The sequence below is a fragment of the Phodopus roborovskii genome, unplaced genomic scaffold (assembly GCF_943737965.1).
Source record: "Phodopus roborovskii unplaced genomic scaffold, PHOROB, whole genome shotgun sequence".
Classification (NCBI taxonomy): Eukaryota; Metazoa; Chordata; class Mammalia; order Rodentia; family Cricetidae; genus Phodopus; species Phodopus roborovskii.
The window spans coordinates 8,943,120-8,970,609 of NW_026126636.1; the positions used below are offsets into that span (position 1 = coordinate 8,943,120).

The 27,490-nt window shown below is 51.9% G+C and overlaps 1 protein-coding gene across 1 annotated transcript; it reads right to left on the reverse strand.

The window, feature by feature from the left end:
- Nucleotides 1-7,688: 7,688 nt before the first annotated feature.
- On the reverse strand, nt 7,689-27,305 carry LOC127238932 (CD177 antigen). The gene is made up of 21 exons (XM_051207708.1): nt 27,254-27,305; nt 27,022-27,162; nt 26,657-26,842; nt 25,359-25,478; nt 25,058-25,177; nt 23,842-23,982; nt 23,438-23,623; nt 22,065-22,184; nt 21,361-21,480; nt 19,815-19,955; nt 19,424-19,609; nt 18,293-18,415; nt 17,982-18,101; nt 15,419-15,559; nt 15,122-15,307; nt 12,411-12,530; nt 12,056-12,196; nt 9,788-9,922; nt 8,766-8,951; nt 8,524-8,658; nt 7,689-8,098 (listed from the first exon to the last, which is right to left on the reverse strand). The coding sequence occupies exons 1-21, from the start codon at nt 27,303-27,305 to the stop codon at nt 7,845-7,847; spliced, it is 3,054 nt and encodes a 1,017-aa protein (XP_051063665.1). The 3' UTR covers nt 7,689-7,844.
- Between the last annotated feature and the right edge of the window lie 185 nt (nt 27,306-27,490).

Sequence of the window (27,490 nt, forward strand, 5' to 3'; positions counted from 1 at the left end):
GAGGTAGATGGATCTCTGTGAGTTCAAAGCTAGCCTGGGCTACATGAGAGCACATCAGTGTAAAGGAGAAGCAGAGCTCACGCCTTTAACCCCAGCACTATAGAGGAATATAAAGTAGCAGTCAGTGTAGTCTGAGTGCAGTCTGAGGTTTGGTGGAGAGCATCGCGATCTGAGTGACTCTAAGGAGCTGAGCAGGCTGGAGATACATTACCTGAGAGTTGTGCATCGCCCCTTTGGCTGAGCATTGGAAGAGGTGACAGCTCTCTAGTGGGCTTGGCCGCTTTGTTTCTCCGATCTTCAGCTTTAACCCCTGTATCTGTCTCTGGTTTTTATTACGTGCCACAGGTTCTAGCTCATCGTCTAGTCACTTAGGAATGCAGTGTAGCACAGATTCCCCTCTTCCCTTCTGAGATCTTCCTAGCCATTTCAGTCTGTCCCTTTAACTGACCCCTTTCCCTTTAAGAGTTCACCAAAGAGTTTATGACAGCACACTCTTCTCCTTGAGCCATAAAGACAGGCGACAGCATGAAGGTCTTCTCTGTTTTTATGACCCTGGAAAACTCGAGCATTGCCTGGCTGCTTTGGCCAGAGGACTGCTGATTGTATGTGTATATAAACTGAGAAATTTGGAAGAATAAAGAGACATGCACAGAAAGAGTACGGTGTGCAATGTTCTCCTCTCCACCTCAGATCCCAGTTGTTCTCACTTATTGCAGCCCTTCCTTGGACCCGGTAAGAAGGCTTTCAGCCTGGCCCTTAAAAGTCTTCATTAGCTCATACACTTACAACTCGGTTTTCCCTCCCCACTCACCAGTTCACATTCACTGGGAGCTTCCTGTTGCTCTCGGGCTTCAAGCAGAAGCCAGATGGTTCTTCTTAGGCTCTTTCCCTCTCCCCAAGACACCCCCCCCCCCAGTCTCTGAGATCCTCTGCTCGCCTCACCTGCAAGCAGGAGTCCCCTCCAGGGAAGCTGCCCTTTGTGGAGAGGGGCTGAGGTGAGCTCCATGGTCTCTGCTGCCTGCTAGGCTCTTCCTCTGAGAGGAGGTTTGCCTCTCAGGCTGCTGTCAAGCCTGGCTGCTCTGGTGTCTGCTCTGCTTTTCTTCCCAGGCCTGAGCCTCCTCCCAGAGGAGGGCACCTCCTGGAGTCACATGGGCTGGGGGTGGAGTCTGTGTGCCAGTCCTGCCTTCCATCCTTCTATTCCTTTCTGGTTCGGGTGTTCTAGAACACACTTTGAATCACAAGACTGTTCCTGTGTCCTGAGAGACCAGCACTCACCCCAGGGCTGCCCTCTGCTGTGTCCTGGCCTTGTCTGTTAGCACCAGAGGGAGTCCCTGCACTTCCATAGGCAAGAGTCTGCCCATGCCCAGTGACCTTTCCCGTATGCCTTTGTTCTCCTGGGTGATTGCCCTGTGATCTCCCTTTCATTCCTCATGGATGACGAGAGGAGGGAGGGGACGGCATAGGCTCTCTCTGCAGAGTGGGCTCCTCAGAGACACAGGAAACGATTATGTCAGGGAGCTCCAGCTCTGTTGGAACTGGGATGGAGACAAGGCAGCAAGATGACCTCACACCTCCTGGAGAGGTTTCCCTGTTGATATGTGGTTATTCCCCCCACCCCCACCCCTGGTGTTTATGAGGAGACCTAGCTCATGACTGGGCTGCTGCAACCATGTTAGCCAAGCTTCAAATGCTATCAGGAGCTGAGCCTCAAGATTCCCAGGAGAGGTCTCAGTGTGCAGCTGTCTTTGGGGTTCTAATTAGATTTTCGCTGAGGTGAGACTGTGCTTGCTGAGGTTTGATAACAGCTGCCACTCTGATAAGCAGTTCCATGAAGACTGTGATGTTGAACCCTTCCTGTGTGTTCATTAGCTTTTTGTACAACGTGTTCTGGGACAGGAGTATCCAAGTCCATTGCTCACTCCAATATATTTTTATTTTAAATTTAAAGCAAAGTACATCCATCCACTAACAACACATTTGGGACTCCCAGAGAGGTGGCAGTAGAGTGTCACATGTGGAAATTGCTGGCTAAGAACCTGTTTTACATCAAAACCTTGTTACATGTTGAGTGAGCATGCAGAGGACCCACACAGACTACAGCATGCATGTGAACTCATCAGGGAGCATTTTGTCTCTTTAACATTACCCTTTCATGTTCTCCTTGCTAAAGGTTGTACCGTACCTCCACACATTAATTTACACATGTACATGCATACATTACAGGCTAGTGTGTTCCTCACGGTTTAATTAGGGTTTTGCACACAAGCATGGATGTGGGGGTTGTTAGTTAGTAAAAGCAATTAAGCACTGAAGAAAATTTCCCATGTCATGGTGGCCATCAATTGCCCATGGGTTCTGAGGAAGGGGTGTGTCCTCTGGAGCCCCTGTCTGGCCCATGGCGTGCTGTTGATGGGCGGGTCTCACACGGGTCTTGTGCTGTGTGTTTTCATGACAGCGGTTAACCTCACCCCCCCCCATCCCCAGTCCTCACATGATTTCATCTCTCCTGTCCCACATGTTCCCGGAGCCAGGGAGTGGGTTATATGGAAGTTCTGTTCATGGTCGAGCACTCAGCTGTCACTTTTTCTCCCACTATTCTCCTTGCATCAAGGGTTCCTCAGACACATGAGGGACACACAGTTGATGCATGACTGGATGGGGGCTGTTCTGCCACTTATGAAAGGCCTAGTTCCCCACTGGGCCATATTTGCCTTCTCCTGACCTGAGGAGGTCAGTCAAGTGACACACTCTTCCCTGAGCTTGCACAGCTAGCGTCCTGTGAGATGGGGGAGGGCATAGATCTACCAGGCAAAGATGTCTGAGCCCCCACTCCCTGCAAGCAGAGAGGATGTGAGCTGAGTGGTCCCTCTTGCAGGAAGGTCAGGGTGCTCGCGTCTGAGAGCATTCGTGGTTATGGAGTATGTACCGGGTGGAGACATTCTGAATGTGTCAGAGGTGAGTGAGAAGGGGAGGTTGAGGAGGCTCTGTTTCCACAGGAAGATGGAGTAGCAGCAGTTGGGGTCCTCAGTGATATTTATGACAGGAAAGACTCAAGTCCCTAGCAGAGTGAGTATTTGGGAGGACATTGGAATTCCTTGGGGCCTCATCCACAGCAGGCCTCAAGGGATACTCACCAGATTTGAACCTGGGTAGCTGTGTCTTCTGAAGGTTAGATGGACAGTGGCCCTGGAAAAGGGAAGAATTACCTTTGTGGTGCAGGAGAAGTCATACCTTTAGGCAAACAGTGTAAGAAGGGACACTGCATCCACAGAGAATCAGAGAACCTCCCTTCTCTCTTAGTTATCTGTTTGGAGGGCTGAGTAGGGGAAGTTGAGGAGTTGCAGTACGAAGCCTCTTTTGTCTTGGGCCAGTGTGGCAGATCTTCAGCATGGACAGACCCCGGGGAACATTCACCCAGGAAAGGGACTCAGGAGCCAGGAAAAGTTCAGTCCCAGAGGTTTGACTGAGTGGAAATGTCCAGTCCCTGAGAGGGAAAGCAGGGCCAGCCAGATAGAACTCAGGGCATGTCACTTCTCAGGCTGGGCCTGCTGTAGTCAGACCTTCTCCTGAGGACAGCATGTGACAGTGGCCCATGCAAGATATATTATCCAGACTTGTCCTCGGGATCATGTACTGTGGTTCCTCAGGTACTTTAGGAGTTGGTAGGGGGAAAGACAGATGTCTCTGCTTCCAGGCCTCTCAGTACTCTGTGTGTAAATTCCAGGTTCTAGTTTCTAGGTCATTCATTTACCATTATTACTGTTATTGTTATTATTATTCATTCCTTTCTTCCTCCATTATAAAAGTGTTGAGTGTTGTCTACACTGTTTCCCCTGCAGGTTGCAGGGTCCAGTGGGAAAATCAGAGTCCTCTCCTTTTTCCTCCCACAGGACTGTCACCGGCACAGAAGAAACATGGGATTTCTAGTCTGGTGATGGGGCTGTGGGTTAGGGGATTCTGTTGAGTCCAGTGATTTGATTCTAGAATCAAGATTTATTATTCACTTGCTTTCACTTTCTGGACCAGACATCCCTTCAAGCTGCTGATGTCCAAACCCCCCACCTTCTCTCTGGCCCAGAGAGACCCGCTGAAGCTCCTAGTGTGGAGAAGTTGGGGCAGAAAAATCTTCTTCCTGGGAAATCTCCACCCCTAAGAAGCCCTATATAAGCCCTTGCCTGTTCAGTTGCTGGCTGTCCTTTCCCACCCTGGCAGAGGCAGTCACTGTCCTGGACTCCACCTTCCTAAATAAATCTCTTTCTCAAAAGAGTTTTGGGTGAAGATCTCCCTTTGCTGATTTGAAGCAGGACATTTGCCGAGATGTTCCCTTAGTCGGGCTGAGCAGAAAACAATGAGGACAACAGCAGCAACAGCAACAAGAAAACAGAAGAAACAGTTACATCTGCTGGGAAGTTCCCTTGGGGCTGGAGCAGAAAAAATAGTAACTTTTCAGCTGAGCTGGAGGAGACTGCTGCATTTCTGCAGCGGTTTGGTTGCCCCTTTAGCAGAGTGATGCAGAAGAAGAAGTAACATCTTGGGCCAGAGCTGAGCAGAGCAGAAGAAACAGGTAGCCCTGCTAGGATGTTCCCTCAGGAGAGGAGCAGGACTGCTACATTCTGCAGGGAGACCAGCCTCCACCAGCTTCAGGTATCACCCGACTTCCCATTAAGTCAGGATACCCTTCCCTCCTGAGCTGTCCCATTGCCCCTCTCTCCCTCCCCTCACTTTCCTCACGCTTCCCCAACCCTGAGTCTCATCTAGTCCAGGCTTCTTGGAGCTGCCTACATAGCAGCACCAATATACTTTGACAAAACTGGCCTATTTGGGGAAGAAACTGCCCTTGCCCAGACAGTTGACAATAAGTACACTGTCCAATCTGGACACACAAAAAAGTGACTGCCAAACCTTGCCAAGACAGTGTAGGACAGTTCTTCAAATTTTTCTGTTTATGAAAAAGGTCTGCCAGATAGTCTAGGCCTGTACGCCAAAGTTGGATGCCACAACATTGCAGACAAACCTTGAGTGACTCTCCAGTCAGCTGTCATTTCTTACATTTTTTTTTTTTTTTTGGAAGTTACTTGCTTGCACTTCCTGCTTATTTTGAAATTATTTGTCCTTCTCAGGTCTTTGATGAGACTGAAGGCTGGATAGTTATATCCACAGTGCAGAAAAGGCAGTAGACTGGCATCTTTGAGTCAGAGTAGAACCTTGGAACCCAAAATGACTTTGGTTAGAAGCATGACACTCCTTCCTCCAGAAAGAGGGGCGTATAGAGATTATCTGGATGTTTTAGTGCAATGAGGAGCACCTTTAAGTCTATACTTAGACGTCTACCATAGGGAGTTTAAAATCACGAGCTTATGACTATGATAACACAATCAATGTCACCAGAGCTAGGTTAATAATTTATCAAAACTCCATTGAATAGTGTTAAAACTCTCAACTTTTGAAGTCTTAGTATGGCAATAGCATAATGAAGGACAGAAATAGGAAGCATTTTTCCTTTTTTAGATACCTTAAATCTGATGGGAGATGTCATTCTGTAAATATGTTTCTCTTATTGGTTAACGAATAAAGCACTGTTGGCCAATAGGAAAGCAAGATAGGTGGGACTAGGAGACAAGGATTCGGGAAGTAGTAGGGAGGAGATCTAAGATGGAGGACAGAGAGTGGAATGCCAGCCCCTTTCTCTGGTAAGATAAGACCACGTGGAAATACTTAGATTAATAGAAATGGGCTAATAATTAAGACAGAGCTAGCCGATAAGAAACAAGTAACTGGCCAACAGAATTATATCTAATACGGTATCTGTCTGTGTGTTAATTGGGGCAGGCACGGCAGTGGGTTCAGACTGGCAGGGAAAACCTGCACATAATATAGTGGCGCCTTCAACATGGCTAAGAACTTTCACTTAAAACTTGACAAAAGCTTAAAAAGAGGTTTTAGAAACAAAAGAACAAAGACAAGATTTCTTGGTAGCAGCATTTTCTCGGTTGGGCTTTGTTTTGCTAGAGACAAGAAGTGACTTGTGTGGCTCCTTTAAGGGAAGTTTCCTGATTCAGCTAAGTGGCAAAAACCTGCACAGCTTTTAAAGAGCTCTACTAGCCACTGAATGGTGTGTATGAGAGCTGGCAATGGCAGTGACTACATCTCCAAGCTGGTAGCATGCTGCTGGATGGCAGTGTAGACCAAGGCAGTGAGCACAGCTCTCAGTTCTGGTTGGTGGTAAAAGTACCCACTGCCATCTTGGATAGCCCGTGGCTAACACAGCTATGGCTTTCATTTTAGCAATGTTGTTGTTTACCAGATAAAGACTCCTGACCAGAAATAAAGATTTACAGTAAAGACAGATTCAGATTAAGAAAAATCTCTAAAGTTTTACAATGTGTTTTAAAATATAAGTAGGCTTGGGAGAGAAAAAGATACAAGATACATGGTTTAAAAAAGAATAATAAAAAGACAGAGTAGCTGGGTGTGGTGGCACACGCCTTTAATTCCAGCACTCAGGAGACAGAGGCAAGCAGATGTCTGTGATTTCAAAGTAAACCTGGTATACAGAGTTAATTCCAGGACAGATAAAAGTTACACAGAGAAACCCTGTCTCAAAAAATGAAAAATAGAAGTAGAAGAAATAGAGTAATAAAAAAGCCATGTAAATATGGAAAGCACAGAGAGAATCTGGATACTGTACGGTATTATATTGTCTTTGTATCCTTTGACTGCTGAGGAAATAACAACTGTTAAAACAAATGCTGCTGGATTAATTTAATTTATATATTTTAAAAATGCTTTGACATCCAAATTTATGTCTAAGGACAGGTTACTTGGGAAAAGGATTTTTATTTTTGTTTCCACAGAAAATGGAAAGCTGTGGATTCCTTCCAGACTAATGTGGTTTGATCAAGCCAGACCCCCTGAAACAGAGTCGCTGGTGATCCAACATTCAAATAGCTGGGACAAAGCAGCCTTAGAGACTACAGCCAGGATTTCTGCATCTTCTTAGAATCCCCAACACAGCGCCCCCTACCAGCAGGAAGCAGTTTGGAAAGAATGACACCCAAAAACCCAAATATTATTTATAAATGTTTGTTTTCAATATGTGGGGTTGGTTATAAATGGTTAATGATCACAACCAATCTCTTTTTAAAGATAAAAAGGGGATTATGGTATAGATATGAATACTCTGTTTTGGAATGGACTGTCATTTATTGATACAAATTTAAGGTCAATTTTGTGATATGTATATTTCTCCTCTTGTTTAGGTACTGTGTTTATATAGTTCACTTAGAAATGTATTGTATGATTTAGTGCAGATTTTAGATAGTTACCTATAATACTCAAAACTTTAGTTAGGTTTTCCCTATAATAGTCAAGACTTATAATGCTAGTTAGGTTTTCTAGATGTATAGAGAAGTATATGAGATGGATAGGCATTCTTCAAACCTTTCAAAGACCTACAGAATATGGCATTTAAAATGGTTTAGGATTTTTCTTGACAGTGAGGCACAACTGCTCCTGGCAACACCACTCCTCTCTCACAGAGCCACCATGGGCAATGCGCCCTGAGATGAGGCTCTGCTCCCACACATTGAGAAGATATGGGGCAGACACAGGGAGGCCGGGCCTTGGCCGCAGGGCTCTCAATGGATCCTACTGAGTGCCCTCATCCCCTCATGTAGAGAAGCCCAGTACACGGAGAAACAACAACGACTTTACTATTTCACAGGCGTGGACAACACGTGGATGTCAGCTATGGTGCAGGGTGAATTCAGCGACTCTCCTATGCAAAGGTCTTAGGTTATGACGTCAGAGGGCAGCTGGGTGTGGGGGCCAACAGGGGTGAAGAGTCACAGGGAAATGGGTTCAGCAGAGAGGACAAAGCCCTCCAGACAAAGGGCTAAGAAGAGCACCAGCCATAATAGCCACGTGAGGGAAGAGGCCGGAGCACCTCCCTCCAGAGGCTTTTCCTCCTCAAGCCCATCCTTCGTGCCCTCAGAGAGCTCCTTTACGGAGAAGACACCGATGTTTCTGGAGCCACCCAGTAAGGTTTTGGCAGGTGAGGACATGCATCCCTGAAGGCTCACTGTAGAAGACACCCCACCTGGAGGGCAAAGAACAGTCACTAGTCGGGGACGCTACAGTCCCGTGCTGCTGGGGAACTCAGACCCAGGAATCCCAGCCCCCTCATTCTCCGCCAAACCCTGACTCCAACCCACCTTCCTTCTTCCACCCTGGGCTCAGGTCCCAGCTCTATTCCTGACAGGATTAAAGGCCCAGCCTCCTGCCTCAAACCAGGAGTCAGGCCCAGCCTCCTCCCTCAGACCAGGGGTCATGGCCCAGCCTCCTCCCTCAGACCAGGGGTCATGGCCCAGCCTCCTCCCTCAGACCAGGGGTCAGGCCCAGCCTCCTCCGTCTGAGGTAGCCTCACCTCTTATCCCCCCCCCCCCAGACCTAGGAGTTAGGGTACAACCCTCCATTCTCAACTGCTGGAGCCATGGCTCCTATAGCCCAACCTTTAGCACTCACCCCCCTGAAGCACAATGTCACCCTTGTAACAGTGAGAGGTGCCCTGAGGGCAGGTGACAAAGTTGGTGCTCCCAGAGCAGGTGCCAAAGAACTCCACACAGGCAGGACACAGAAGGTCGCCAGGGGGAGGGACAGCTGAGGACAGAGAGAAGGATCGGGGCGTGTGCTGCATGCTCTCAACTACAGCCACCAGCCTAACTCCCACATGTCCGGGTCCCTCCATGTCCCTGGCATGTCCATACTCGGACGTGGGAGGCGGCTCAGCAGGACATTGCTGTTGCTGGCATCGTTGCACAGGTTGGAGGAACAAATGCGCGAGTAGGAAGCTACCAGCATTCCAGGCCGGCTGGAGTATATGGAGACACCGACATCGTCCTCTGCCTCAGGCCCAGTGCAGCCTTTGTTCCCTATTAGGAGTGTCCTTGGTCCTGCAGGCAGAAGAGAGTATGAGCTGGGCTAGGAAGGGGAATGTGACAAGGCCCAGGAGCCCAGTTCTTGGGTCCCTTGATGCTCCCAGTCACAGGGAGAGCACAATCCCCAGGGACAATGGGACACAGCATGTTCCCTGTCAGCCAAAGCCTGAAGCTCAAGCTGCTTCTGCCCCGCCCCTTGCGGCTCTGCTGGCGCACAGTGTGCACACAGGGACCCTGAGCCCCTCCCGCAGGCTGCAGCCTCACTGTGCTCACCCTCACTCCTGCCCCGCTGGATTCCTCTCCACACCCGACTTCACACCCACGCGACCCCTGTGCTCTGTGTCTCTCTCCTCTTCCCCTTAGCTGTAAGCTGCACAGGGTTGAGCCCCACACAGGTGCTAGGCTACCTCCTCCCTCTCTCTCTTCTCTCTGTTTCTTTAGCTCTCTGCCTCACTCTGTCTTGCTCTCTGAGAGTCTCAGATAGGCCAGCCTGGTCTTGAACCCACTATACAGATGAGGACGGCATTGAACTTCAGTTTCACGGTCTCTTCTTTCCCAGTCCTGTGATTACAGGTGTGCCCAGTTTACCTGGCGGTAGGGATCGGACTCGGGGCTTTAGGGATGCTAAACAGGCACTGTACCAGCTGAGTCACACCCAGCAGAGCAATCCTCCTTTAAGGATGGAGGCGAGCAGGGTCCCTTTGGTTGTCCCACAACCGCTCTCAGCAAGACATGGCACAGAGGAGAGCCAGACATGAGGGGAGCTGGGCGGGAACTGCAGGACACAGAATGCGCGACAGGGGCGGGCCGTTCCCATGGAGGAGTGCAGCCCTCCATCTCATCCCAGGCACCTATGTCTACGAGCAGGAGCGTCTCCTGACATGTCTCCTCAGGTTCACACACTTCGGTCGTCGATACAGACCACTGGACAGCTTCCTTAGCAAAGCCAACGCCAAGCCTCAACATGGTCCCTTTGTAGCATGTACCTGTGGAGAGGAAAGTCGCCAGGGTTTGTGAGAGTCAGGGAGCCTCCGTGCTGGCCCCCAGCTTCTGGGCTAAGGGCAGCAAGCACATTCCAAGTCATACTCCCTGTGCCCCGGCTGTGACATCCCTTTGACTCAGAAGTCAAAGCCTCCAAACCTGCAGCTCAGCTCCATTTCACCCTGGAGACAGGCTGGCAATCAGCAAGTGTCTCCTGACTGCCTCCCACAACACTGGGTTACAGGTGTGTTTGTGGCCACACCCACCGTTTAGGTGGATGCCATGGACTTGAACTCAGATCCTCATGTTTGCACAGCAAATGCTCTTACCCACAGAGTCCCCATCCTGTTGTGGAACATTCCTGTATGCTGTGTGAAGATGTCACTGTGATTGCTTTAGTAACAAAGCTAAATGACCCATAGCCAGGCAGGAGGGATAGGAGGGACTTCTTGACAGAGTGAGCTTGGGGAAGAAGAGAGGGAGAGTCATCAGCCAGGGGGAGACCCAGGATGGGCATGGTGGAGAGAGGGGACAAAGGAGGATGGCATGGTGGAGAGAGGGGACAAAGGAGGATGGCATGGTGGAGAGAGGGGGCAAAGGGTGTGTGGAAGAACACAGATTTTAAAAATATGAGTTAATTTAAGTTTTAAGTGCTATTTAGAAACAAGCCTAAGCTGAGGCTGAGCTTTCAGAATCAATAATTAGTCTCCATGTCATTGTCTGTGAGCTGGTAGCACAAAGAGAAAAATCCATCTACACTCTCCCCAGTCCCTGACAAGCCGTTTCTACCCGGAAGCCTAAGACGAGGTGGGGGTGGGGTGGGGGGTCACCTGCTTGATGAAGCTCATCACTCCCTGCCAGTTGTGGGTCCCACTCTGTACTGCCCCAGCTCAGGGTGACCGAGCTGAGAAGCTGAGGTATCTCCTCCACCCAGCCTAGGAAGCCCCTGAGATGTGGCGCATTTGTTTATGCTGCGGAAAATATTTGTTGAACTGCAGGCACCTGATCTAATAAAAAGCTGAATGGCCAATAGCAAGGGAGGACGTATAGGCAGGACTTCTGGGCAGGGAGAGTAAGTAGGAGGAGGAATTTAGGCTTGGTGGGACGGGGCAGGGGGAAGAAAACAGATGCCAGGGAGATACCAGGGGCCGGACAGCCAGCCAGGGAGGAAGCAGGAAAGCCGGGCATACAGAGCGAAGGAAAAATAAAACGCCTCAAGGCAAAACGCCTTGAGATAAATACAAACAGGTTGAGTTCTAAGAGTTAGTGGGACAAGCTGAAGCTAAGGCAAAGCATTCATAACCACTACTAAGTCTCCATGTCTTTATTTGGGAGCTGGTTGGCAACCCAAAGAAAGTTCCTACTAGACCCATCCATTCTTTCTATGCTTCTCTTTCCCACGGAGCAAGGTCTCATGAACGGGGACAAAAGAGGAGGTGGAGAGAATGGGGGGGGGTCATCTACGTGAAGTTGGATATCTGGGGTGACCAGAGGTCAGGGCACATGAACATGAAATCAGAAGGCCAGCCTGGTCTACAGAGCTAGTTCCAGGACAGGCTCCAAAGCTACACAGAGAATCCCGTCTCAAAAGGCTGCCCTCCCCCCCCAAAAAAAATAAATAAAAGAGAGGAAGGAAGGGAGAAAGAAAGAAAGGAAAGGAAGGAAGGAAGAAAGAAAGGAAAGGAAGGAAGGAAGGAAGGAAGGAAGAAAGAAAGAAAGAAAGAAAGAAAGAAAGAAAGAAAGAAAGAAAGGAAATATAGTCAGAAATAAACACTTGTATTCCAAAAGAAGCGGACCAGGTGCCAGGATGCTGACCACAACCGTCCTCCGTCTTTCAAACCACCTCCCTCTGGGACAGGTCTCCCAGGCTCACTGTTCCCAGACTTCTTCAGAGCTCTCCTCAATGGGCTCTCCGGTCTCCTGGCCTTGGGCTGCGCTCCCTCCCTTTCCCTTTCAACCGGAAGTCTCTCTTTGGCCCTCTGCCCCCCAACCTCCTGCAACCCTGGAAAATCTCTTCCTGTGCACAATACCGAGAGGCTGGTGCTCATTTAAACGGCATTGGTGGCTGGCTCGGTTGATAACTTCCAGTGTCCCACACCCCGCATTGCCTGGAGGTCACAGCACAAGGTGGGACTTACTTTTCCCCACATTCATCTCACTTATCGGAGGACTGCAGTCCTCACGCACATCCATGGCTCCAATTTTCTGGGTGCCGTTGAGCAGGTTGCAGCCTGGCTGGGACATGCAGCCCTGCACCCTCAGATTGGAGGTGATCTCCCCTAGGATGGGAGGAGAGAGGAGAGACAGAGATGCTCACACACACAGAGCTCACACATGCAGGAGGCAAGCCCAGCTCTGGGAGGCCGGTTTCACATGCCTTGAGGCATATTCCCTTGCTGACTTTACCCTTCTTCCCCAGATACCCAGATCTCCCCCTCCGAGCCTACCGTGTTCAGTCCCCCAGGGTCCCCATGTTCCCGTGTCCAGGCTTACCTCCCCTGAGCCTGAGGACTCCATGGTAGCAGTGCATGCTGCCAGCAGGGCACACTTGCTGGGGTGGATTCTCACACTCATATTTGGAAAAGCAGAGTGGGCAGCGCAGGGTCCCTGGTGCTGGGAACCAACAGAGGGTAGTGAGGGTCAGTGGGAGGCTCTGGGTTTGGATCAATGACCCCTTCTTAGTTCTCCAACATGCCTCAGTCTCCCTCTCATGCAGGCCTGACTACAGGGAACTGGGGCTGTGGTTAGGAGAGCAGGGAGAGCATGCTGAGACCCTGGGGCTATGTACAGGGAGAGCCCGTAGGGCCCTTTGGGGCTACACACAGACTTCAGAGAGTAAAGGGAGGAGGGACCGTGCAAGCAACCAGTGGCTTTACTCACAACTTTTACTAAATAGTTTGAGGAAAATCCCCTCCTCACAAAACATTCTAGAAAGTAGAAACATGAAGCCCGCCAGTTTAACACCAGACGAGGGTAGAGGAAAACCCCAACCCAGGAAGAAGAACACGACAGCCCGAAGGAGAGGCCAGTGAGCCAAAGCCAGCCAGGTGGAAAGAGGGAAAATAAGCAGGAAAAACAGGGCTGCTCAGGGTCAGAGTATAAGGCTGGGGGTGGTCAATCGCCCCCCAACCCCCGTGGGTCAGTGAGTTGGCTCAGCAGGTGAAACACCTGCCACCAATGTGGACATCGTGAGTTCAATCCCTAGGTCCCACATGTTGGAGGATAGAGCAGATTCCGCTGGGTTGTACTCCAGACACACTGGTGCACCCGGGCAACACAATTCAAAACTATAAACGAAAAGAAAAAGACAAACGGAACAGGGCCAGAGAGATGGCTGAGCAGTTAAGAATTGGGAGCAGCAACTTCCTTAGCCATCAGGGAAATGCAAATCAAAACAACTCTCAGATACCACCTTATACTGATCAGAACAGCTGAAATCAAAAACACCAATGGCCACTTATGCTGGAGAGGATGTGGAGAAAGGGGAACACTCCTCCACTGCTGGTGGGAGTGCAAACTTGTACAGCCACTCTGGAAATCAGTATGGCGATTTCTCAGAAAATTAGGGATCAACCTACCTCAAGACCCTGCAATAGAAGGAACATTCATACCAGAAGGACATTTGCTCAACTATGTTCATAGCAGCATTATTCATAATAGCCAGAACTTGGAAACAATCTAGATGTCCCTCAACTGAAGAATGGATAAAGAAAATGTGGTACATTTACACTCAGAGGTAAGAAACAAGCATCCTAAAATTCGCAGGCAAATGGACAGAACTAGATAAAACCATCCTGAGTGAGGTAACCCAGGCCCAGAAACACAAATATAGTGTGTACTGACTCATAAGTGGATACCAGACATAAAGCAAAAGACACCTAGCCTATAATTCACAACCCCAGAGAAGCTAGAACCCTCTCCCAGAAACAGATGGAAGCAGATGCAGAAATCCACAACTAACCAATGGGCTGAGCTCCTGGAGGACAATGGAAGTGAGGGAGGAGAGATAATGTGAACAAAGGAGTCAAGACCATGATGGGGAAACCCACAGAATCAGCTGACCTGAGCTAGCCAGAGATCACTGACTCAGGTCTGACAGATGGGGAACCTGCATAAGACTGAACTAGAGTCCTGAAGAGAGGTGACAATGGTGTGGTTGGGACAATGTATGAGGCCACTGGCAGTGGGCCCAAGATCTAACTCTAATGCACAGACTTAGTGGAGCCCATGCTGTATGGAGAGACAGCTTGTCAGCCTAGACACAGGGGTGTGGGGTGGGGAGGTGCCTTGGTCCTGCCTCAAGGAGATGATGGGACACACTTAGTAGACTTCCTAGGGGAGGCCTCACCCTCTCCCAGGAGCAGATGGGAGTGGGGTGGGGGGAAGTGGGGAGAGCTGGAGGAGAGGGGGGAGAGGGAACTGGGATTGGAATATAAAAAGTAAATTAAATTAAAAAAGAATGGGGATCAGGGGCTGTTTCTGACTCCTTTGCCCGCCTTTGGGACCCTACTCCTCATACTGAGTCGCCTTGCCCAGCCTAACACAAGGGGAGGGGCTTAGCCTTACAGCAACCGGCTGTGCCCTGCTCTGCTGGTTTCCATGGGAGGCTGACTCTTTCCTGAACAGAAATGGAGGAGGAATGGATTGGGGTGTGGGGATGAGGGGAGGTGGGGGAGAGAGGCTGGGAGTAGAGGAGGCCGTGGAAACCAGCCTCCTGGATGTAAAATAAATTAAGAAAAAAAGGATAAAGCCAAATGTGGCTCCTAGCATCACTTTGGGAGGCTCACAATTTGTAACCCCCCCTCTGGGGGATCCAATGTCCTCTTCTGATCTCTGCAGGCCCTGCACACACACACACACACACACACACACACACACACACACACACACACCTAAAAATAAGATCTTAAAAGAAAAAGAAATACACTTCCTTCAGGGTTGCTAGAAGAGGTCAGGCAGGGGAGCTGGGAGTTGTGGCTCCCAGGGAAGAGTGCAGAGGGTAGGATGCACGTGGCAAGGAGAGGGGAGGGCTGGGACCCTGGGCTGGGGAGAGAACAAGGCCAGAGTGGAGGAGGTGAGCTGGCTAGCTGCTGTCCAGCAAGAAAGACTTGGTACCGGAACTTCCCTCAGCACGCACCATCAGGAGCTGGAGCCTTCCCTCCTGTCTCCCCAGCAGCCAGCTTTCCCCTAAAGCCCTCCGGCACCTGTGGTAGGGGCTGAAGCCCACAGAGGGGCTGTGGTGGACAGGTCATTGCAGAGGTCTCCTAGGCGGCATACTCGGGTATAGGAGGTGACAGACAGCCCCAGGCCAGTCCTGTGCTCTGTGACCTTGGCCTTTTGGTCCTTGTTGGTTGTGCAGCCTTTCGTGAGAGCCAAGTACACCTGCTTTCCTGCACAGATAGAAAGGGCAGGCTAGGGTGGAGGTCAGGGCTGTTGCCCAACAGATCTAAGGGAGCGGAGCCGAGGAAAAGGGGGTGTGACTGTTTGAGGGTTCCTCTCACCATTCTCTATCATCATCAGGGTGTCTTGGCAGCCTTCACCCACATCACAGGTTGTCTGGCTGGCTGTCCACTGGAGAGGCAGCTGGGATACATCCTTTGTGATCTCCAAAGTCCCATGCTGGCATTTCAGAGCCCCTGCAACTAGAGGCGGGGAGAGGGAGAGAGGGGGGGTGGGAAGAGAGAGAGAGAGAATCCTTCTCAGTACTGAATTGACTCTGCTTGGTGAGACCTCACTCACAGGCAGCAACAAGTTGTCCCCTCCCACCATCTTCCGTCATGGTGAAGAAGGTGCCCGTGACATCCAGACCATGCCCTCAAGTCCCCAGATCTCACTGGAAAGGAGCCAACCTAAAGATTAATGCTGGCTGCACTCACTCAATCCCCTCCTGAAGGTCTCACATTAGAGACACAGGCAGAAGAGGGAACAGAGGCAGGGGCAGAGAAGGCCATCGTTATGCCCAATCCACAGGACCTTCAGAGAGGCCATCAAGGAGCCCACTCCCCAAATGCTAGCACAGGGTTTATTGAATTCAAGCCTAGGCAGGGACCTCGTCCCACAGACTGATGCAGCAGCTGCAGGAGAAGGTCCTGAGCCTCTAAGCAAGGGGTTTATAAAGACTAAAACGAAAGGATAGGGTGAGGGGTGGGTACGGGTTCAAAGCTGACTGGTTGGGATGCCTAGAGGAACTTAAGGAATTTCCATAGGTTAATCTTTGGCAAAATGCGTGCCCATAAAAGTTGTTTTGCAACTCTGTTGATTAACCCAGGGTATCTGTTTTCCCTGCCAGAGTCAATGCTGTGTGTGGCTATCTGTTAACTGAGTGAGTGATGTGAGCCAGTCTGCACAGGTTATGGGGTGAAGTGCCCATATTCTGTTTCTGGCCCTCCTCTCTAAATTGGCCCTCCTTTTAGTCTCTCAGTCATACTTCCAGCTGAGCCAGGACGCCTACTGAATCCCCTTTCCCTGCCATGGGCCTTGCTACCATTGAGGCCCACCACGGCTCTCCTGTGTGTTCAGGGAACACACTTATGTACAGCGTGGGGATGCTCTAGGTCCCCACTTAACGCTAGCCTTCTGCACCATACCCAAAGGCCCCTTGATTCTCTCTGCTTTTCATTTCTACGAAGCAAGGCCACAGTGGTCTCCAGAACTAAGGGTGTGGATGGCTGAAGATGGAGTTTGCCAAAGTAGAAGTTGGAGACCCAAGGTTACCCCAAGCCTGGCTTGTGGAAATAGATGGCATACACACACTGTGGAGCTTTTTTCCTCTTAGACAGGGACTCATGTAAGTCAGGCTGGTCTCAGACTTGCTGCATAGTCAGGGATGACCTTGCCTCTACCTCTCAAGCACCTGGATGACAGGTATCTGTGCTACTGTTGCTAGTTTACTTGGAACTGGGGATAGAGCCCAAAGCTTCATACATCAGTGCTTACTATAAAAGTAAGAGGATCTGAGTTCACATCCCTGGCATCCCGCAAAACCCCAGCATTTGGAAGTGGGGACAGGTGGATGTTGGGAGTTTGGGCTAACCAGCCTAGTGAGCATATACTACACACTCATCACACCCACAAATACATAAGGGCATTACATTAGTAGTAATGACATGCAGGTTAATAAATTTAAATGAACAAGAAAGAAACATCATTTTAAAAAGAGATGGAACTGGGGATCATTGCATTCAGTGAAATAAGCCAGATTTCACAAACATTTCATTTATTCTCTCATGTCAGGACACACACGCGCACGCACACGCACTCGCACGCGCGCGTGTGCACGCACTCAAGAATACACATTCACACACACGCACACGCACTCACGTATACACATTCACACATGCACATACACACGCACATGCACTCGCACACACGTGCGCACGCATGCACACACACTCAAGTATACACATTCACACATGCATTTGCTCATTTACCATGTGAAAGAAGAAAGGAGACTATTTGGGGCAAAGAGGGGACAAGGGGGTAATTAAGGTCAGAGTACACGACATAGTTGAATGAAAATGCCATGATGAACCCCACCCGTCTGCACAATGACTCCATGACAGTTAAATTAAAATGAGATCCAGTCAGAAACAGGCCCTTGCTCTCAAGAATGAGCCCTGCGGGTGTCACAGCTCTGAGAACAGCACAGGGCCCCACGCAGGGCGACCATCTTGCTTCCTTCCACTCATCTCCAACACCACAGACAGGCTCACCGGGGACAGACCCATGTACTTATTACATGCGTGTGTGCTGTGGGTAAGCACACGTCACGACAATTGTCTGCATTCTCTCCTTCTACCATGTGGGTCTCAGGGACAGAACTCAGGTCAGTAAGGGTTATGCCCACTAAGCCACCTCACCCACCACTGGCCCCTTGTGCCCTGGACCACGGTCTCTCTTTGGTCCTCCCCCCCCCCACCTCCAATCTCCTCCCAGGCACACACTTGCAGAGACCTCATTTAAATGGCTGCTGTTGATGACCTCTGTTGATGGTTTGGGGTAGCCCACAAGTATCCTTTTGCATGGAGGCTGCAGGATAGGGTTGTTTTCCCACAAGTGACTCACCTAATGGAAAACTGCAGTCCTCATGCACATCTATGGCTCCAATTGTCTGCGTGCCATTGAGAAGGTTGCAGCCAGGCTGGGACATGCAACCCTGCACCTTCAGATCAGAGACGAGTCCTCCTAACGTAGTAGACGGGGGACACAGAGATGCTCTCACACACACAGATCATGAGAGCTCCCTCCCGGCCCTCCTGGCCCCACCCTCCCGGGAGCTCATTCCTTCACTCAGTTTACCCTTCCTTCCAGACATGCAGATATCCACTCCCAGCCTCCCACGCTCAGTCCCACAGAGTCCCCGAGTCCAGGCTCACCTCCCCTGAAGCTGAGGACTCCACCATAGCAGTATGTGCTGTCTGCAGGGCAGACCTGCTTGGGACCATTCAGTGGGCAGCCATCTTTAGAAAGGCAGAGTGGGCAGTGCAGGCTCCCCGGACCTGGGAGATGACAGTCGTGGTGAGGGGCAGAGGGAGGAGCCCAGTGGTCCCAAGAATGAAGTTACTCAGTGCCCTCTGGGTCTCATGGGGGCTCAAGGACAGGAATTCTGTGTCCCGAGGGGCACCACGCCTGAAGTCAGGGACCCCAAGCCAAGGACTGGAGCCTGCAGACCAGCAGTGTCTTTTCTGTGTGACTGGACAGATGCATGGACTTGGTCAGGGATGGGTGGGGGATTCTGGAAGGTACCAGTGACTTCAAAGTCTATTAAATGGTCAAGGACGACAAGGGAGAACTATTCCAGAGAAGACAAATCTCATACGCTGCATAACAGACACCAGGTAAAGACAGTGGGAAGTTACAGGCCCCTATCCTTAGGGGAGAAGAAATGTGACAAACAGAAAAGAAGCATTAGCGATTAACCCCAGCATAGAGAAAAAGGGCTATTCAGGAGGAGCAGGATCAGACTGACGACTCTGGGGTGATTTAAATTCTGAAAAGCCACCCAGCATGCCGGGAAGATGGCTCTGCAAGATCCCTAATGCCAGAGCTGGGGAGGCTGTGACGAGCTGGTGGTCGCTGGGGCTCACTGGTCAGTCTAATCTAGTGGGTGAGCTCCGGGTCAATACAAGACCTTGCCTCAAATTAAATAATAAGGCATGTGGCTCCTGATGAATGTCACCTGTTCTCCAGCCTCCACGCTTGTGCACACGCGCATGCGCGCACACAGAGAAGAAAAGCCACCCAGTTCACTGCTCTGAGAAGAGCTCTGAGGTCAGGTAAGATGTCAGGACATGTGGGAGGAGAAAGGAATAGATGGAGCTTGGGGGGGGGGAGGCTTGGGAGGGAGCCAGAGGTCCAGGTGGCAGGGGGGAGGGACGGGTAGGGGCGGGAGAGGGCAGGGGACAGCTCATAAATCCACACCCTTAGTGTTCCCTTTAGAACCACACAGCTAGGTCCTTCATTCTGCCATCCCTTCTCCTAGTCCTGTGAGCACCCCCTCCCAGCACCTGTGGCAGGTGGTGGGACCCAGAGAGGGTGGGTGGAGGACAGGTCATTGCAGAAGTCCCAGTGGCGGCACACGTGGGTATAAGAGATGATGGAGAGGCCGGGGCCTGTCCTGTGCTGGGTGACTCGGGGCTTGTGGTCTTTGTCCGCTGTGCAACCTTTGGAGAGCACCAGGTTCACATCGGGTCCTGGGAGGAAGGAGGGAGACCGGAGCGTGGGAATGAGGGGGTGGTGGTGGGATGCTGTGCCTCGGGGAGCCGGGCGGGCTGGGGGTGGTGACATAGGCGGTGGGTGGGGGCTGGGCACGGGGGTGTGGCTTCGGGAATTCCGGGCAGAACTCGGGGCCAGGGCTGAGCCGGAAGGGGAGGTCTCACACCGAGGGGCTCCTCTCACCATTCATTATGAGCAAGACGGTTTCCTGGCACCCCTCGCCCATTTTACAAGTCTGCCAGCCGGTTGTCCATTCCAAGGGCAGCGCCGATACTTTCCTCAGGCCTTCTGTCTGCCCACTCCTGCATTCTAGTGGCTGAGCGCCTGCGTGAGGAGGGGCAAACTCGTAATGGAGGGTCTCCCAGATTGACTTCCTTCCGGGGATACTGGCTGCCCCCCCAAGCAGCCTCTGTGACACCCAACTCAAGCCCTTCAGTCAACCGACCTGGGCAAACAGATTAAAACTCATACAAGGACAACATGGGATAGGAGGTTAAGGTACTTGTCTAACAAACTTGACAACGGGAGTCCTGAGTTCAATCCCCAGAACTCACGCAGTGGAGGAAGTTTTTCTCTTACCTCCACTAACACAGCATGGCCACGTGTGTACACACCAACACACACACACACACACACACGCACGCGCGCAAATAAGTAAGTGTACTAAAAATAAGTTGGAAACGGAACATTTGAGGAACCCACTCAACTCAGAAGTTTTAATTTGTGCTTACATGCCTGTGTATAGGTGTATGAGCATGTGTATGTGTGTAAGTGTACATGTGTCTTTGTGCAGGTGTGTGATCATGCATATATGTGAGAATACGTGTGTGTACAGATGTGTGAGTATGCATGTGTGTGTGCAGGTATGTGAGAATGCATTTGTCTGTTTGTATGTGTGCAGGTGTGTGTGTGTGTGTGTGTTTTAGTGTGTGAATATGCATGTGGGGACCAGAGGTATCACCCACATTTTGAGACACAGACCTCACGGATTGGCCAGGCAGGGGGCTCTGGGAATTCATCTGTTTCTTCCCTCCCCTCTCCCAACACCGCCTATGGTTTAGGATGTGGCCCCTAGGCTCAGTTTACATGCCTGCTGGGGTTTCAAGCTCTTCCCTTGCAATACTCATAGGAAACCCCACCACCACCCCATCTGCCAAGTGAGCGCCCTGTGGCTGCCTGTGAGTGCCCAAGTATGGGCACTTCCCCGGAGCCCCGCCCCCTGCATTCTCTGCCACACCCGAAGCCCCTGGATTCTCTTTCTGATTTTCTTTGCAGTGGAGCAAGGCTGCTGGGTGTCCTAGATGAGGACAGGAGAAGGTGATGGAGAGACTGGAGGTAGTCAGTGTGGACCCTGAGACCCAGGCTGATGCCAGGTCTGCCTGTATAGAATGGGACGACCAAGAAGGTGGCTGTGGGCCTGGCACTTTCCTGCTGAGCCTGTCCTTGCACAAGGATGGGCCACACAAGCTCGAGGATTCTAGACTTATTCAAAACTCCCCTCAATGCTTTCATCTCCCTCTCTCCTTCGTGTGGGCCCCTTTCTACACCGCTGCCTCAGCCTCCCTGGGGAATCTCCCTCCCCCACTCGCTTGCAGGCATCTCAGTGAGTGATGCTCTGGCCTGGCTAGCCATGGTGGATGGCTTGGGTGTCCCACACCCCACAAGGATCATCTTGCCACGGGCTATGGTAGTACAGGGGATTCACCTCCTTTTCCTGTATAAAACTCACCTGACTGGGGGCTGCAGCTCTCACTCACGTCTATGGGTCCAACGGCCTTGGTGCCTTCCAACAGGTTGCAGCCTGACTGTGGCATGCAACCCTGCACCCTCAGATTGGTGGCAATGCCCTCTAGGAAAGGGGGCGATGGAAAGAGAGAGACAGGGCAGGGCGCAAGGATCATGTAGGCCTCAGAGGCTGCAGGAGGCCAGCCCAGCTGCAGGAGGCCAGCCCAGCTGCAGGAGGCCAGCCCAGCTGCAGGAGGCCAGCCCAGCTTCCCTCTGGGCCTCTCTCTCTCTCTCTCTCTCTCTCTCTCTCTCTCTCTCTGTGTCTTTTCTTGTTTTACATATCAATCCCAGTTCCCTCTCCCTCCTTCCCTCTCTCTCACCCTCCAACCCCCTCCCCCACGGCCCTCCCATCTCATCCCTCCCCCACTCCACAAGAAGGGTGATGCCTTCCAGGAGAGGCCATCAAAATCACTCAAGTCTTTGGAGTAGGGACTGGGCCCGAAATGTCCAGAGACCTACAAGACTGACCCCAACTAACACTCTGAGCAACAGTGGAAAGGCTACCATAAATGCCCTTCCCTGATAATGAGACTGACGACTAACTTATCCCTCTGGGTCTTATGCCCCTTCTGAATTTTCCCTCACTTCCCAGGCACTAAATCTCAACTTCCTGTCCTCCTCATCCCCTTGGCTGGAGTCCAGGCTCACCTCCCCTGAGTCTGAGGACTCCATCATAGCAGTGGGAGCTGTCCGCAGGACACACCTGCTGGGCCGCCTGTTCACAGCCACGAGTTGAAAGACAGTGTGGGCAGCTCACGTTGCCTAGGACTGGAAGCAGCAGATGTAGTGAGGGATGGAAGGTTCTGGATTTGGGTCAGAGGACCCCCAACTCATTCCCCCAGTATGCCCCAGTCTCTCTGTGTAGGCCCAGAGGCAGGGTATTTGGGCTGTGTCCTAGCAGGGGAGCAAAGGTATTACAGAGTGCAGGGGAGGGGGCCAAGAACACCAGAGATGCCTGGGTGGGGTCTGCGGGGAGGTTCTGAGGTTGGACAAGAGACGCCAACTTAAATAGGAAGAGCCAGGGTGCCCCCAAGGGACCATTGATTACTCCAAACTTTTCAAAAAAGTTTATTACTTTTAGTCATGTGTTATCTGTGTGGGGGTGGAGGGTGGGGGTGGGGTTGCACGCATGTGTAGATGCCCAGGCGTCAGGGTGTTTAAACCAGAGGCACAGGCTGCTGTGAGCATCCACGGGGAATGCTGGGAACTGAACTTGGGTCCTTAGGAGAGGGATAGGTCCCTCACAGCTGAGGCATCTCTCCACCCACTCCCCCATCTGCCCCCAACATCCGCCAATAACCGAGGGCAAGAGCGTGATCCTGTTCCCAAGCACCAGGCGACAAGAAGGGAATGCTCTAGACTAATGTTCAATAAGGAAGAGACATGCCTGAGGGAGGCAGAGGGAGCCAGCTGGGAGCAAGGCCTCTCTGAGGTTGGTGGTTCAGCAACAGAAAACCCACATGAGAGTTAATGAGGCATACAGGCACAGCCAGCACGGATACAGGAGGAACCGCAGAAGAGATGCACAGTAGGAACAAAGATGGAGGGAGTTAACAGGCTGCCAGCCAGTAGAGTTGGTGGTGGTTTTAAATAACCCCAAAGGTGGGAATGTCCCTCAGTGATGCTTGCCTGGAATTCCCCAGTGAGGGGCTGGGGGCGTGGCTCAGTGGTAGAGCTCCTGCCTAGAATCCCCCAGTGAGGGGCTGGGGGCGTGGCTCAGTGGTAGAGCCCCTGCCTAGAATCCCCCAGTGAGGGGCTGGGGTGTGGCTCAATGGTAGAGCCCCTGCCTAGAATCCCCCAGTGAGGGGCTGGGCTGTGGCTCAGCGGTAGAGCCCCTGCCTAGAATCCCCCAGTGAGGGGCTGGGGTGTGGCTCAGTGGTGGAGTTCCTGTCTAGAATTCCAAATCTAGTACCACCAAAAATAAAGTAAAATAAATAGCCTCTCTGTACTTATTTCTACCCCACAGCCCTGTCTTTCCTCCAGACAACCCTTCCCTTCTCTAGGGATCCTGCCTAGGGTACCTGTGTCAGGGGGCGGAGTCCAAAGATTTCTAGTTGTAGACAGGTCATTACAGAAGTCCTTGTGGCGGCACACGTGCACATAGGTGACGATGGAGATTCCGGGGCCTGTTCTGTGCCTGGTGATTCCAGGCTCTCTGTTTGCATCACTGGTACATCCCTTAGTGAGAACCATGTGAAATTCTTGTCCTGGAAACAGGGAGGCTGTGTGAGCACAGACCTCCAGTGTCCTAGTGGGAGGAGGTACAGAGAGAGCAAGGAAGGGCCCGGCCCGGGAGGGTGTTCACCTGCTCACGAGGGAGTCCTAGATTCCAGTGCTAGGCTGCTAGTTTATAGAGTCATTCCTAGGATGTGGTGGGAGGGGCGTGCGGTGGGAGGGGCGTGCGGTGGGAGGGGCCTCCTCTTACCATTCTGTATTAGCATCAGCGTTTCCTGGCACCCTTGGCCAGCCTTACAGGTTTTCCAGCCAGTTGTCCAGCTCAGGTGCAGATCTGACACATTCCGTATAGTGTCTAAGGCCACACTGTTGCAGTCCAGAGCCTGTGGACCTGGACAGGGAGGTCAGATCCACCTCAGGGGCTTCCCCAGCTCCATGTCCCCGGAAACCCCCTTGGTGTTAGTGACATCCGGCATGTATCCCCAGGCTTTTCCATGTCCTTGGGTAAAAACTTCAACACAGAGCCTGAGTCTAGGATCCCAAGAGTCATGGAAAAGCTGGGTACATATTGGGGCTGGTGAGGGGGCTCCTCTTGCCGAGGACCCGAGTTTGGTTCCCAGCACCTACATCAGGCCCCTCGTGGCCACCTGGAACACCAGCTCCAGGGACACCCTTTCCTGGTTTCTCTGGGAATCTGCACACGTAAACACACACATTGAAAAAAAATCTTTTCAAAAGCTGGGTGTAGGGCATATGCCTGTAATCCCAGTGCTGAGGAAGCAGAGGAAGGTGGATTCTTGGGGCTCATAGACCATCAAGTCTGGCCTAATTGGCAAACTTCAGGCCCCCAAGAAACACACACACACACACACACACACACACCGTCTCAAAGGGCAGTGGGCAGAGTTCCTGAGGGTGATGCCTGAGATTGTCCTCTGACCTCCACACACACTTGTGCGTGGACATACACACACACACACTTGCCCCCACTCACCTGAACACACCTAACATGCACTTAGACGTGCCCACTAAAACAAACACTGCCAGGAGACCGAGCCTTTTCCAGGGCCATGCAAATACAGTCCTCACTCCCACCTGAGCCCCAGCAAGGGGTCCTGAACTGACTGTTGCACAACATCACAGAGGAGTCTCCCCCTTCTCAACCTCCCCTCACCCCTCTGTTCCACTCAGAAGGGCCACACTCCATTCAACGTTCCCTGAGACATCTGTCATTGTGCCTGCCCTTTAGTTCTGACCTGACCATGCCCCCTTTCTTCTCTCCTGCAGCTGGACAGCTGTGTAGGCTCACATTCTCTAGCCCTCCAGCGACTCTCTGGAAGAGTCCTCCCACTCCTACCCTGAGTGATGAATAAGCCTCTAGATTTCTTGGGAATGGCTGGCCTTGGCTGGGGACTTTGGGGTGGTCCACACTTTACAACGAGGCTCGGCCTCCTTTTCCTACTCACCCAACTGAGGACCACAGGTTTCACGCATATCCAAGGTCCCAACTGCCTTTGTGCCGTTGAGCAGGTTGCAGTCTGGCTGGGTCATGCAGCCCTGCACCCTCAGATTGGTGGTGACCTGGTCTAGGCAAGGGAAAGAGGACCAGTGGGGGAGGGGACAGAAAGCTGACACAGAACCTTCCGTGTCTCAGGCAAACCCAGCTCCAGGGTTCAATGCTCACCTCAGTCTACCCTGGTTCTCCAGGCACATGGATATCAGTGCCTACCTAGCCCCTTCTCCTAGGGTCCCGGAGTCCAGGCTTACCTCCCCTGAGCCTGAGGACTCCATTGTAGCAGTGGGAGCTGCCTGCGGGGCACACCTGCTGGCGGTTGTCCTCACAGCCATCTTTGGAAAGGCAGAGTGGGCAGCGCAGGGTCCCTGGGACTGCAGGTGACAGATGCGGTGAGGGGTAGTGGGAAGGCCTCCTCCCCACGTTGTTACCCAGCATTCCCTCCCGAGGTCCCCCTCATTCCGGTCCAGCTGCAGGAATGTCAGGCTATGGTCTGGTTGTGGGATCAAGGACTAAGGGCTCGGGGAGATGAGCAGAGACCCTGGGGTTGACATCAGAATGGCGCTGGGCCTGTGGAAGGATGACCTTAGAGACGGGACAGAGGCACAGATTCAGCCAAGGAAAGGAAAGTGCCCTAGAATTAACCGGTGGCTTCACCCACTTCTGCTAAACAGTGAAAGAAAACCATCTATTCAGCAAATCTTCCAGCACACCATTTCCCCAGACGTCATGTAACAGCAGCAAAGGCTGCACAAAGTTCCAGGCCAGGGCTGGGGACACAGGCCTTGAGAACATGAGGGCCTGTATTCAGTTCCCACTAGGTGCACTGGCCCACAGATGATCCTAACACTTAGGAGGCAGAGCCAACCATGTCCCCAGGGTTTGCTGGTCAGCCAGCCTAGCCTAACCTGTGAGCTAACTCCAGGTTGCAAGGAGAGGCCTCGTCTCAAAGACACAGATTAGATGGTTTCTAGAAAGAACCCCCCCAGTTGGACTGTGACTTCTACATACATTCATACAAATATGCACTATGCGCGTGCACTCGCGCGCATGCACACGCGCACACACACACGAACACACTGGTACACACTCTCATACAACAAACCAAAAATCAACAAGGTTGGAGATCACTGCCGCTTAGGGAAAGGAGACACAGAAACCCTACATGAGAGCCCCCAGTCATCCGGTCCCAGCCACACAGAGAGACGAGCTCTGCCAGAAGAGCCGGGTGGGATCAAGTGCCAAACTTGAAGGCTGGTGGTTCAACATCAGAAGATAGGGCCAGCTCATAACTCCAACCCTGTTGTAAAATGCTGGCAGGAGTGTTCTGAGATGGGATGGAGGGAGGAGAGGGCGGGAAGAGAATGTGGAAGATGGAAAAGAACAGAGGTGCGATCAAGGGTGGATGGAGCCAGTGAGCTGGCCAACCTTCAGCTGGAAAGTGAGCCTGTGTAAATGAATAGCCCTGTGCGCTGATCTCTCTCCCAGAGCCCCTCCCCTTCCTTATGAGAATTTCTCCCTCCTCCCCTGTCATTCTTTCTCCCTGTGGCACCTGTGGGTGAGGGTAGGTCCCCAAGAACCTCAGTGCTGGATACATCATTGCAGAAGTCGCTATGGCGACACACGCTGGTATAGGAGACGATAGAGAGCCCAGGACCGGTCCTGAGCCAGGTAACCCTGGGCTCTTGGTCCTCAACCTTAACACAGTCCTTGATGATCACCAAGCTTATCTGGGGTCCTGGATGGAGAAGGGAAAGCAGGTAGAGATGAGGATTGGGATTCCAGGGTCCCGGAGTGAGTTTGGGCATCCTGAGGTAGGTGAGATGCTAGGAAGGCTTGCACCTCCTGGTGAGGAAGAGCCCCTCCCGGGGATGCAGGACGCCAGAGGGGGGTGGGGTTCCTCGGGGAGTTTCTTACCATTCTCCAGGAGCATCACCAGGTCTTGGCAACCCTCGCCGACCTCACAAGTTTTCTGGCCAGTTTTCCACTCTAGGGGCAGCTCCGAGGCATTTCGCACAGCCTCTATTACCCCACTTTGGCAACTCAGAGCTGGTATACCTGTGACGAGACGATCAGCTCCATCTCAGTCGGTTACCTCGTACCACTTCCTGGGATAGATGTCCCCTTCCAGGCGGGATTTCTCACGCACAGGGTAGCAGAACGCTGACCCCCAGGAGGGTCAGCACTGGGGCGAGGTTCATGACTCCAGTCCGTGGCTAGAAATGACTCCAGTGCTCTTTAAGCAGGAAATGCAACCCTTTTATACTCAGGGTTACCCAAGGCAACCCAGGAAATGGAAAGCACTGTCTTGCGATAGACACAGGCCAGCACCCCGCCCTGAATCCACTACCTGAAAGGCTAGGCTGTTTGGATAGTCCCTTCCTCC